This window comes from Lepisma saccharinum, chromosome 11 (genome assembly GCF_977018435.1).
Source record: "Lepisma saccharinum chromosome 11, izLepSacc3.1, whole genome shotgun sequence".
Taxonomy (NCBI): Eukaryota; Metazoa; Arthropoda; class Insecta; order Zygentoma; family Lepismatidae; genus Lepisma; species Lepisma saccharinum.
Genome location: NC_139239.1, coordinates 9334059 through 9347397, shown reverse-complemented (window position 1 = coordinate 9347397; position 13339 = coordinate 9334059). Strand labels below are relative to the sequence as shown.

The following is a 13339-nucleotide window of genomic DNA, read 5'->3' as shown; positions in this document are numbered from 1 at the left end:
ATTCCGCCGCATAATAGGAAGAAAAGAGATACGGAAATCTAAGGGGAGGGAAGAATTTTTGAAAAGGGAAGAGAAGAAAGAAGAAATTTAATTAAAGCAGAATTGTGGGGAAATTTGAGAGGAAAAAAATGCTTCGGGCGATCGTTTTCTACTGCAGAGAGAAATTCAGAGAAGAAAGGGTTTCTGAAAAATATCAAGACATTTTGTATATAAACTACTACTTCTATGTGAAAAGCTTTTGTTATATTTTTATTTTATTTTCGGGCGTTCAAGTATTTCATAATCTTATTGGTTGCTCTCGAAATGCCTACCTAGCATCGTGTTTCCCCTAGGTTACATTTCGTAGAAGGCAACAGGGGGGGGGGGGGAAGCACGGTAAAGTAGAATTCGGAACCGCATCTTGAAACCACGATAAATAACATAATCTGTTTCCAGGATTGATTATGTGATCAACTTTTTCCTCGCCATTTCTTACCATAGAATATCTTCCTTGAGACACCACCATAAAACAGATATTATATCCGTTTAGAATATCCAACCACCACTCACTCATCGCGAGCTAGCACACCTGAAATTTTTGCATAAAATCATTAAAACCGGATTTCTAACCAACCAATTTAATCTACGTAAAGCTCTTTCATTATCACACTACATTGCTCTCCCGTCTACAGCGGTCTATTTTCTATAGGCTTCCCCAGTTATAAAATAACCTGCATCTAAATGGTGACATATTCTTTCCAACTTTTTTATTGTGTCATCTTGTATTGTTTTGTTGTTGTCGTTTTCCTGCTGTTCATTTTTTGTTTTGTGTTCTGTTGAGTTTAAAGCTGTTTGGGTAGTTTGTGAAAAAGAGGTCCTAATTATGAAACACTACAGCAAGATACTCAACAAAGTACGTAATATACTAAACTAGGTAGGGACTAGTGACCCCTCAAAAATAAAATAAAATAGTTTGTTCTCATAAATGTTAATAAGATGAAATTAAGCTCGAATAAATTCTTACTGTTAAAATTAGTTGTAGAATTTCGTTTGATCTATATGGAGTCTAAAGATGCCTAAATGAATAAGAAGTATAGCAGAAACAATGTATAGAAAGCTCTCATCAGATTTAACCCATAGATTTTGTCATTAATCAGCATGTCACTAAATGACACTCACGGGCGATGAAACTTATAAAGTACCAAAGTTTGAGTAATAGTGCACATGTAGTACACAAGTAAAAGAGTATATTTTATGTTTACCAATATTCCAAGTACACAAAACATGTTGAAGATTCTCTGGTCAGTCGAGAGATTTCCTATTAGAGGCAAGATATGCTGATGAAGTGAAAAGAAATTATACCTAAATCGCACAGGTTATTTTAAGATAGGTAACCTCAGCAAGTGGTTCCTGCAGTGAATTCCCAATAAAATAGCAGAAAGGGTAAACTGGAGGATGAACTGCAGAAAGATAAAAGAACCTGAGAAAATCAAGAAGACTGCACAGAACGATAGGCATAGGCGTAATTTGGCGGGGGGCCAGGGTACACTTGAACACACAAAATTTTCAAGTTAATTAATTGATTAAAATTTACAAGTTTTGTGGACCTTCTTGGACCTGAACAGCAAAGTAATTAGTAACTTTTAAGGTTTCGCAAATGTAACACTTTAGCAAAATGCTATTTTTATGGGAAGGAAAACTTTTCTCTTGCCCCCCCCCCCCCCCCCAAGTTAGATTCTGCTAGGTCCCAAGTTACGCCCATGACGCTAGAGATCCTTTATTGAAGCCTTGTGCAGTGATATTACCAGAAACGGGTGGATGGACACCTACCCTGCCGATTACCCCTCCCTCCCTCATGAAACAAGAAAGCTAGTTAAGTAAGTATTCTCTTAGAGTAAATGTTTAAAATAAATTAAATGTAACTGTCTCGCCAGGAAACCCCCCCCCCTCCCTTTGACCTCCACCATTATTTTATTTGACATCTCACTGGGCAAACCCCTAACACACCCTTGGTAAATACATGAAGTCCTCTTGCTTCTCACTCTCCCCTTCCCCCCCCCCCCAGCACCCAATTTAACCCTGTCTTCAAAGTCGCCTATCTGCATTATTGGTAGTTGCAGCTGCATTACATGGCCTTGAAAATCAATTAGTCATTGTCGCTTTGTACCTAAATCTTGTACGGCCTTTGCTATACCAAAGTATTAATCATATACAACATATCGACCATAAAATGATAGGCCAATGGTAAGGTGGCTCTTTGCAGGTTATGTATACGACAGTTTACACAAAGTTTGTTTGAAAGAATGACCGGTTAGCATTAACTGCTTGATCGCCTTATAGACTTAAGTGAGCAACAGGTACTTTGGAACACTCGCGCTATTGGCGGCAGAATGGATGTGTTAACTACCTCGCGAAAAGGAATCCGGCGCGATAAATTTACGTGAATTGATTATCGAAGCATTGTACTAACTCCACCCTTTATTAAGCGAAGTTACCATCTTGTTTTGGTAGTTACTGTCACTTGGCACACAGTAATATGCATGCGTCTTAAACTTGTGTTCTTAACTGTAGTCGATATGCTCTTAAATATTGAAATTTATTTTTATTGCGTTCTTGAATTGCGCTATTACGGGAAGATTAAAATTTAGATTTTAAGTCCACTTTAAGGCTAATCGGGACTGGACCTACAGTTTATAGTGTGATCCGAACTACTATATGCTACCAACGGGCTAACGAACCCTTGACCGCTTGATTATAATGCGATGACGTTATATATCAACATAAAAATCCTCATGCTGATGATTATGGAGTCAGTGAAGATAACGATATGGTAATCAAAATATACAAAAACGCAAGAAATCATTTTCGTCTTGCATAAACTAGAAACGGATATTTTGATAACTTTTGTACTTCGTAACATTTTCGGGGGACCTAAGTTCAAATGTGTCGCAATGTATGTATTCCTTCATGTAGTTCATTAACAATCCGAGATAGACAGGGGACGAATTTTTACCAGGATGTGACATTCGCAACAAGGTTATTGTCAAAGATAAGGTAAATGACAAGTATTCTACTGGTGGAACTTTAGGGCCAGTATGCGTTTTTACAGTCTCAAGTTCGTAGACTCCTTGGCTAAGCACGTTAAGCAGTTGACCTTCGATGTTGCCCCAGAAATTCTTGGGTTCAAGTCCAGTTCAAATTCATCACTTCATCACTCAGCCTCGTCGCTGAGAGTTGCCAAAAAATGGCATCAAAGCGACGTATAACAACACAACAAGTATAACCCCAACTTCGATGTTAAATTATTAACACTCCGGTGCCTATTGTAAATCCAGTTCTCATAAGCACTTTCTGAATTGATTTCCAACGAAAGCATTGGTTCTCTTGATTGATTGATGGTTCGCTATTACATCGTCACACTAATGCAGATATATTACGATAAACATGGTTTCTTCACTACAATAATAAAGAAGGAGAGAGTCTAATGTTCGACTAGTTAATTTGAGTTTGACATTAAAATACACGTTCCGATTATTCTTAGTGCACGCAGTGGACTCGAATATAATTTTCATAAAGTTTTCCCACGAATTCACGACATCGACCGTTGTAAACCAAAGATCTGCTTCTTACAGGAATAATATCCCAGCTGGGAGCATCCGCTCCTGGATTCGAACTCGGGTCTCTCGCAAGGTAACCACTCGCCTTACTCACTGGATCACCGGGGCTTTTAAATAAGACATCATTTCAATTTTTATGCTTCTCTGAAGGAAATGACAAAGCACATCAAGTCAACAGAGTCTGAGTCCTTAGATACAAAAATTTGGCATACAATTGACATTACTTTCTGACCATGCCTCGTATAATTGAAGAAAAAATTAGACAAAGAGTTTTAGTATATTTTTTCGTCATGAAAACATGAGTAACGGGCACTTAATCATCCAACGAAGAAAACAGCCCAGTAGGATGTTCGGTTTCTTTTTCATCATATCCTCTTCACTTCTTTCGAATTCAGCAAATACCTTCTGAATAACCAGACAAAGAAATGGAAAGAGGATACAGAGTAGAATAAGAATGGCAATGATAAATTGAGCATCGCTATGGAGACGGGGAAAACAGCGGAGATGAAGAAACGGCGCCCCGAAAGAAAATAGAAGACAACACGGAAAGAAAGAAGATGGGGGTGGGGGAGAATTTGGCAATCTATTGTGTTCTACGGGAGATCGTCTTAATGAACGACCCTTTCACTGCACTCCTACCTTCCATTCTTCCTTGTAATCCTGAAGGAAAAGCGTCCGTTATCTAGGCTTCAAGTGACGAAATGCAGGTTCGCTTTTTTTGTTCCTCGCCTAGTCCCGCTGCTGCAGTTTGTCTTCCAGTGTGGCCAGGTCATTCCAAGTCTTCTGTGCTAACTTCGGTCTCAAGCACTTGGTATCAAGGGAGTTCATTCTGGGCCAAGTTACTTTGTCCTCACATTTCACCCTATGTCTGACCCTCACAGGTTCTTACCCTCAGGTCATAACCTCGCCTTCATATCGTGACTTTACCTCAGACTAGGTCATCGTCGAGCTAGGCGCCATTGGGCGACTTATACGTAACATTCAGGCGCATAATGCATAACATTTATGTGCCATTTGGCGAATAATGCATAACATTTTGCTGGCATTTAGGGGCTAGTGCTTATTTATGCGCCATTTAGCGACTGATGCTTAACATTTTAGCGCCATTTGGTAGCGTCGTCGCCTTGTAATCAAGCGATCCCGGGTTCGATACCCGGTGGATCCCACTTTAAACTGTAGGTCCAGTCCAGATTAACTCTGAAGTAGGATAAGTATAGAACATGTGATCCAACAGGCATGCACCGTATTTCGAACATGTGATCTTATTGGCTGACGTGTTTTTACGGAGGACTGGATTCCAGGCTTGATTGAGCCGAGATGGTAACCTGAGATTGGCAGGATTCATTCATTAAAAAGGTATGGTGGTATGATATTTTTGCACCACCCTAATATGAGTGCATGCGTACGTCTATGAGTGAGACTCACGCCGGAAGCGTATTTACAATCCCTATAGTGATGCAGAACCTGCAGCCATATTTGGCTCCTGATTGGCTGTCTTCCGGAAGTTAATGCAGTGTTCCTTCAAAGCAACGCTAGATGGCAGGGTTCAAATTGGCAGTGTAGATTTCAGACATCCATCCTAATATGATGAGAAACTACTTTAAACTCAGATTGATTTCTGAGAACATTTTTAAAATTATTATACCAAAAAGGTATTATTTAGCACATATCAAGTTATGAAATTTCTCCTTATAATGCGGTAATAACTTCACATACGTTACAAGAGCTTTCAGAAATATTCAACATTAGTTTTTCTAGGCTTATTGATTTTTATTACCACGAAATCCTTATGAAAGAAAGGATTCAATTGAATTTTTAACATTTTCCATATTTTACCACACATATATACAGATGGGGGACAAAATAATACGAACACCTGTGAATGTAGAGAAAATCTTTATTAATAGGGGGTTGGACCCCACTGTGACTGAAGTACACTTTGTATGCGACGTGGGATGGACGCATAGAGGTCATGCACAATGTTTAAGGGAATATGGAGCCATTCTTCCTCCAGAGCAGTCTTCAATTCCGAAAGTGTGGCTGGACGCGAACTTCGAGCACGAAGTTTGGACTCCAAATATCCCCACAAATGTTCTATAATGTTCAGGTCAGGAGACTGTGGGGGCCATTCAACATGTCCTACTTCGTCGTCATGTTCTTCATACCATGTTTGGACAGACCCAGCAGTGTGGATAGGAGCGTTGTCGTCTTGAAAAAGCGGTCGGTCCCCAGGAAATAAAGTCTGGACAAAAGGATGGAGATGATCCCTCAGAATGCTGCGATAGTGACTGGCATTGATCTTCCCATGCAGAAAAACAAGTGGTCCCACACCATGCCAAGATATCGCGCCCCATACCATAATGGACCCACCTCCATGCTTCACAGTCGGCAAGAGGCAGTCAGGATGAAATGCATCTCGAGGCGTTCTCCACACATAAACGCGCCCCGTGGTCTGAAATAACGTGAATGTTGATTCGTCAGACCAGATGACTTGTTGCCACTGCTGTGGGGACCAACTTCTGTGAGCTCTGCACCATTGGCGTCGCTTGACAGCATTACGTGATGTCACCAACGGCTTACGAATTGCCACTCGGCCATGAATGTTTGCAGCATGGAGTTCCCTTTTGAAAGTTTTGGTTGAAATGGGGTCCTGGAGATGCCTGTTCATTTCAGATGTTATCTCGGATAACGATTGCTTGTGATTTCGGGCCACTATGCGCTTCAACACCCTCCTATCCCGAGCAGCAAGCTTTGTCTTTCGTCCACTGTTGTGCTTTGAAGACGCCATCTTACCTTGTGTTGTGTACGCTGTCATAACGGCTGATACTGTGCTCCTTGCACACCCAACAAGCTTTGAGGTTTCAGTCACCGTGGCTCCAGCTGAACGTGCTCCAACAATCATGCCTCTTTGGAACTCTGTCAGGTCTGACATTGCAGTGTCTCTTGAGAGCGTATGATAGACGAATGCACCACCAATGACTGCTGTTGGCAAACTAATACCTTCCCCTTCACAGCCACTAGGTGGCAGACTTCAGTGCCAGGTGGTGCTGCTGTACTGCCGGTGTGAAATGTGGCATACTTTTTCACAGGTGTTCGTATTATTTTGTCCCCCATCTGTATATTTCTTATCATAATTTTGCCAATTGGATTACAAACTTTATTACTAGGTAATCACGAGTCTAATTTTTTCTGTAAACGACCAAGCAAGAAAGGACGGACACGGATCATTGTGTAAATACTTCCGGTGCTCACAGCCAATAGGAAAGCGTTATATACCTCTGGTTCTGCAGCACTCCAGTCCAGAGTTTGTAAATACGCACACCGGAACGCTTGGAATTTTGGAACAAGCACCTCGCATGTCTTCACCCTCACTTCTCCATCACGTCTTAGATGTTGATGAAGGTTTTGAGTAGGAAATAAGTAAAATTATAGCACTGACAATGCTGACAACATTCCTGTGCATCAATGACTATACTTTAACCAAGATATTTGCGGCAGGAGTTGTACTCAACGGATATTTTCGGCAGGGAAACAAGATAATTCTGTCTTCTTTCCTCTTTTCAGAAGACGTTACTTAAATAAGCATAGCACCTCATCCATAGCTTCCCATCAAACACTGTTTACACTGCGTTCACACGATTCCCTCAAGCCACGAACCGAGCAATAAAAGCAGCAATTTCCCATGATTAATTGCGCTAAAAGGCCTCTAAGAACCGATGTTCAGTTGTTCTTGAAAGTGGAAATGAAGAAGCTCATGAATAGAGCCGTTTGCCGTGAAGAGTGGTGGTCGGACGAGGGAAAGTGGATTGCGGAAGGAAGATTTGGAGAGAGAGAAAGAGTTGTAAGGCGACGTAAGAGTAGAAGGACAAATCCGTGTAAGTGGATCGAACAGACTTGACAGTGATATATACACGGAAGAAGTATGGAGATAAGAATGCTGATAATTCCTCTACGAACATCCTTCGGAATTTCTGTTATTTTCTGCTATTTCTCTGCAAATATTTCGGAACTTCTGTTATTTTCTACTATCTCTCTGCAAATACCTTTCGGAACTTATGCTATTTCTCAGCAAACATATTTCGGAACTTCTGCTATTTCTCTGCAAATATCTTTCGGAACTTCTGTAATTTTCTGCTATTTCTCTGCAAATATATTTCGGAATTTCTGTTATTTTCTGCTATTTCTCTGCAAATATATTTCGAAACTTCTGTTATTTATTGCGATTTCTCTGCAAACATATTTCGGAACTTCTGCTTTTTCGGCTATTTCTCTGCAAACATATTTCGGGACTTCAGCTATTTTCTGCTATTTCTCTGCAAACATATTTCGGAACTTCTGCTATTTTCTGCTATTTCTCTGGAAATATATTTCGGAACTTCTGTTATTTCCTGCTGTTTCTCTGCAAACATATTTCGGAACTTCTGTAATTTTCTGCTGTTTCTCTGCACAAATATTTCGGAACTTCTGCTATTTCTCTGCAAACATATTTCGGAACTTCTGCTATTTTCTGCTATTTCTCTGGAAATATATTTCGGAACTTCTGTTATTTCCTGCTGTTTCTCTGCAAACATATTTCGGAACATCTGCTATTTTCTGCTATTTCTCTGCAAACATATTTCGGAACTTCTGCTATTCTTTGCTATTTCTCTGCAAACATATTTCGTAACTTCCGCTATTTTCTGCTATTTCTCTGGAAATATATTTCGGAACTTCTGTTATTTCCTGCTGTTTCTCTGTAAACATATTTCGGAACATCTGCTATTTTCTGCTATTTCTCTACAAACATATTTGGGAACTTCTGCTATTTTCTGCTATTTCTCTGCACAAATATTTCGGAACTTCTGCTATTTCTCTGCAAACATATTTCGGAACTTCTGCTATTTTCTGCTATTTCTCTGGAAATATATTTCGGAACTTCTGTTATTTCCTGCTGTTTCTCTGCAAACATATTTCGGAACATCTGCTATTTTCTGCTATTTCTCTGGAAACATATTTCGGAACTTCTGCTATTTTCTGCTATTTCTCTGGAAATATATTTCGGAACTTCTGTTATTTCCTGCTGTTTCTCTGCAAACATATTTCGGAACTTCTGCTATTTTCTGCTATTTCTCTGCAAACATATTTCGGAACTTCTGCTATTTTCTGCTATTTCTCTGCAAACATATTTCGTAACTTCTGCTATTTTCTGCTATTTCTCTGGAAATATATTTCGGAACTTCTGTTATTTCCTGCTGTTTCTCTGCAAACATATTTCGGACCCTCTGTAATTTTCTGCTGTTTCTCTGCACAAATATTTCGGAACTTCTGCTTTTTCCCTGCAAACATATTTCGGAACTTCTGCTATTTTCTGCTATTTCTCTGCAAACATATTTCGGAACATCTGCTATTTTCTGCTATTTCTCTGCAAACATATTTCGGAACTTCTGCTATTTTCTGCTATTTCTCTGCAAACATATTTCGTAACTTCTGCTATTTTCTGCTATTTCTCTGGAAATATATTTCGGAACTTCTGTTATTTCCTGCTGTTTCTCTGCAAACATATTTCGGAACTTCTGATATTTTCTGCTGTTTCTCTGCACAAATATTTCAGAACTTCTGCTATTTCTCTGCAAACATATTTCGGAACTTCTGCTATTTTCTGCTATTTCTCTGCAAACATATTTCTGAACTTCTGTTATTTCTCTGCAAACATATTTCGTAACTTCTGCTAATTTCTGCTATTTCTCTGGAAATATATTTCGGAACTTCTGTTATTTCCTGCTGTTTCTCTGCAAACATATTTCGGAACTTCTGCTATTTTCTGCTATTTCTCAGCAAATATATTTCGGAATTTCTGCTATTTCTCTGCAAACATATTTCGGAACTTCCGTTATTTTATGCTGTTTCTGTGCAAGAACCTTTCGGCACTTTTGCTCTTTCTGCTATGTTCTGCCAAGTTACTCTGGGGTACAACGTGAAGATATGCTACGGTTTCAAAGTTCGTTTAAGCCCACTTCATATTCAGATAGGGTAATTGTCACTGACTCATTGATCGATTTGATTCAATTTAGGCTTTCCACTTTTGATTAATCGCGAAGAAGAGGATAAAAGTTGGTACGATGAAATGGACGAAGGTTTTGGATTGAATTAATTTATTTTTCGTCGCTCTGTTCTGCCTCTTTTGGCTAATCGCGACCATGGGGATGAATGGGTGAAAACGGGTGAAGAAACAATCACAAATATATATAAGGGCGGCACAACGTCAACCCTACAGAGGATTATACTGACACGGAATACCGAAGCATGGAATTTTTGTGTCAGAAGTCTGTAGGTTGCCTGACAGGTTATTGCCCACTGAGACGCCGGAAATGCGTTAGTTGCGTTCAGTTGCCACGTTGGTCCGCGTCTCAGTGGGCGTTAATCTTTACGCGCACACAGCGAATCGCTATGTTGGAAGCATATTTTGAGTATCTCGTATGAAAGATGTGTGGAGAAAATATTTCCCGATGATCCGGCACCAGCTAAAACCGCAATGGGTGATTGTTACAAATTTAGTTTCAATATTCTTTCTGTGTATTTCAACGCGCTGAAAGCCGACCCCCATACTTGAGTGGTTGGCACATCGCGCTACGACGCCAGGGGTCCCGGGTTCGAATCCCGGCCTGGGCATGGATGTTTGAGAGTGTCCGTTCATCAATTTAATCACATCATCAGTCATACCCATCTTCGCAAGTTAGCCAAAATTGGCACAAAAGCGAGGTAAAATAAAGCAAATCAAAAGAAATCAAATCAAGGCGCGGAAAGTGGTTTGCCGTCTTGTCAGTGTGTTAACGACCTCGGAGATTGCAGTGTTACTCACATTTCGTTTACGAATTATTTTTTGCGTATTTCAAGATTGACAAGTTCAATAAATTATGAGCAAAAAATTCCTAAACTTTGAGTGCGGGGACTTTTTGAACGTACTGTACTTCGGGGCTGTAGCACTGCATTATTATAAATCATTTGAAAAGGGACTAACATTTATTTTGCTTTTCAATTTAAAAATCACAATGAGCAAAGTGACATTTTTCACCACTCTGATTTCCAAGTAGGGGGGTTGAATGTCCCTTCAAAACCCGCTGAATACGCCAGTGGTCGAATTTTTTAAACATGGTATCTCTTAAAAGTCGAAGTGGCTCAACTTCATAGCGAGTCCTCCCGATATAAACATGGAAAATGTTCACCTATATTTGGATCTTTTTGGCATAGGGACGTGTAATATTTATTGATTTCAGATAATTGGAAAATTTGAAATTTCATTTACTTTTCACTGGCCAATCGATCTGTATTACACTTGATTGTATTTCGGTTTTGCCTGTATCGGCTTTTTGCCTCTGCTTTAATTTCGACGATGTGAATGACTGGTAATTGGGTGAAATGCGTGGGGATGAATTCTATGTGTGGGGTGCACAGTTGACACAAGTTTCTCGCAGTTGTGTTCTTCTCGTTTTGCGACGCTTTTTTGCCTGTTTAGCCTAATAGCAAAGGCGAGTATGAATGATGATTAGATGAATAGGAACCGTAATATCCATGCCGGGACGAACCCGATGACAAGACTGTGAACCCATCACTCAATTCGTACGGCCACCGAGGTAGTATGCACAAGATTTAACTTATGAAAAGCGAAGGATAACCAAAAAGAGCGATCTGTTTTCAAATATTGCCGCTGAGTCAGTACTGGCGCCACTGGATGACTGTAAAATATTTGGGTGAACTAAGTGGTGCACACCAAAAGTACGTGCCGTTTTGTTCTGAAGTCAACTATTCTTCTCTTTCCAGGGAAATAACTATGTCATCGGAGACTTCCATCCTTCGTCTTCAAGCAGTGTCAGTTTTGTGTGCTAGGTGGCAGTGCCTGAAGGAGTAAGACGTGTTTCTGATACTGCCTGGGGAAATGGAATTTCCACTTGAAGAGCAACGGGTAATTGTGAAATTCTTTACCGCAGCTGGACGTTGTGCAGCCGATATTCATCGCCAACTGGAAGCCGTGTGTGGTGATACTGCTCTTGCAGAAAACACTGTTAGGAAGTGGGTGCGTGAGTTCAAAGATGGACGAACGAGTGTGAAAGACGAGCAGAGGTCTGGACGTCCGAAAACAGCATCAACTGATGCTAACATTGACCGTGTTGAACATTTTATCATGGAAGATAGGTGTGTCACCATGCAGGAGATTTATGATACCCTGGGGCTAACAATGGGAACAGTAGAACGAATAATCACCAAAGATTTGTGCCTAAAGAAAGTTTCCTCTCGCTGGGTTCCACGATTGCTTAGTGACGATCAAAAAGATGCTCGCGTTCTATCCAGTGTTGTGACCTCATTCTTGGCTGACCACGGTATTGAACTTCTGACACATCCACCATACTCACCAGATTTAGCCCCGAGTGACTTCTGGTTGTTCCCAAACCTCAAGAATTCTCTTCGTGGACGCCATTTTGCCAATAGATCATCCCTGGGAAGTGCTGTTTTCCAGTATCTAAAACATACCTCCAAATATGACTATGCCACATGCTACACAAAATGGACTGAGCGATGGCAACTATGTATCAATAAAGAGGGAGAGTTTGTTGAAAAATAAACACAGGTTATTTCATTGTATTTAATTTTTCTTGAAAATTAGAACGAAACGGCACGTACTTTTGGTGTACACCTCGTACATGGGTGTCTCTTATTGCACAATAGGATTCGAACTTCGTGCTCTGATGTCAGACGCGGAATGCCTTCGCAAACGCTTTGGTTGTCTTAGCATTAATACAGTGCAAATGTATTATTTATGCTAAGATAACTAAACCTAACTAGCCTAACCTAACAACTTAGGCATTTAGAAAAAACAATGAAAGCATTCCGCGGTGACGTCAGAATGCAAGGTTTGAATCGCGTTGTGCGATAAGGCAGACCCAAGCTACATATTCAAACTGGTGTTCGAATTTGTATACTACGTTATGGAATAGACAGTTTAAATGTTGGAAAAAAAAATGTACAAATTCAAACGATACATTGAAAGTGTGGTAGCTAGGTGCCGTGGCTTGCCGGGAGTTGATACCTTCCTGAAGATGAGGCCTTGCTCGAAAAGGTTTATTATCCAAAGTGTGGTAAGTTTTAGCTTCAGTACTCCATGATGGAGGGATTAGTATAGAGATTCGATACCAGATATCCGGAACCGCTCACACCAACGCTATGTGTTACCCATTAGGCTACAAGCTAACCCAATCATCAGCGACCAAAATAAATTATTGCTTTAATCTAACTTACTGAAACCTTAATTGTACCATCAAAAAATTAAAAATATTCGAAATAATGGGAAATTGAAAAAGTTTCAGAAACTTAAAGATGATATCTCAACAATTCTTATGAAATCCTTATCAAGGTATCGTAGTTCATTAGGCTTCTTATCATTTAACGAAGCGAATGTGCTGAAGATCTGATCACAATCGTGGCATTGTACAGATAATATTAACAGCACACTTGCACAGAAGGGAATAAGGTCAATTATTATCGGAGCAATACGAAAATTCCAGCCGTCCGCTAGCTCTGGAGCTGGAGAACCTTAACTACCGCCAAGTGGCCACTTCTGGAATGCAGAATCAAGGTCTCCCCCTCCTCTTTCGCAAACATTAACCCCTTTGAATTCAACGCGTTACGTGATAATTCCCAGTCACTCCGCATCCTGCTTAAAGAGAGGATTTAGCCGGGTGCGTGGTTTTCCGTGCAAACCCTCAATATGA

The 13339-nt window shown here is 40.2% G+C and overlaps 1 protein-coding gene across 1 annotated transcript; it reads left to right on the top strand.

The window, feature by feature from the left end:
• The first annotated feature begins 11508 nt into the window (after window positions 1-11508).
• LOC145995365 (protein GVQW3-like) lies at window positions 11509-12192 on the top strand. Its single transcript, XM_083131971.1, has one exon. The coding sequence runs from the start codon at window positions 11509-11511 to the stop codon at window positions 12190-12192; it is 684 nt and encodes a 227-aa protein (XP_082988097.1).
• The last annotated feature ends 1147 nt before the right edge of the window (window positions 12193-13339 follow it).

Bases quoted from the DNA above. Each gene is read 5' to 3' on its own strand.
- LOC145995365 (XM_083131971.1), top strand. From the start codon at position 11,509: ATGGAATTTCCACTTGAAGAGCAACGGGTAATTGTGAAATTCTTTACC.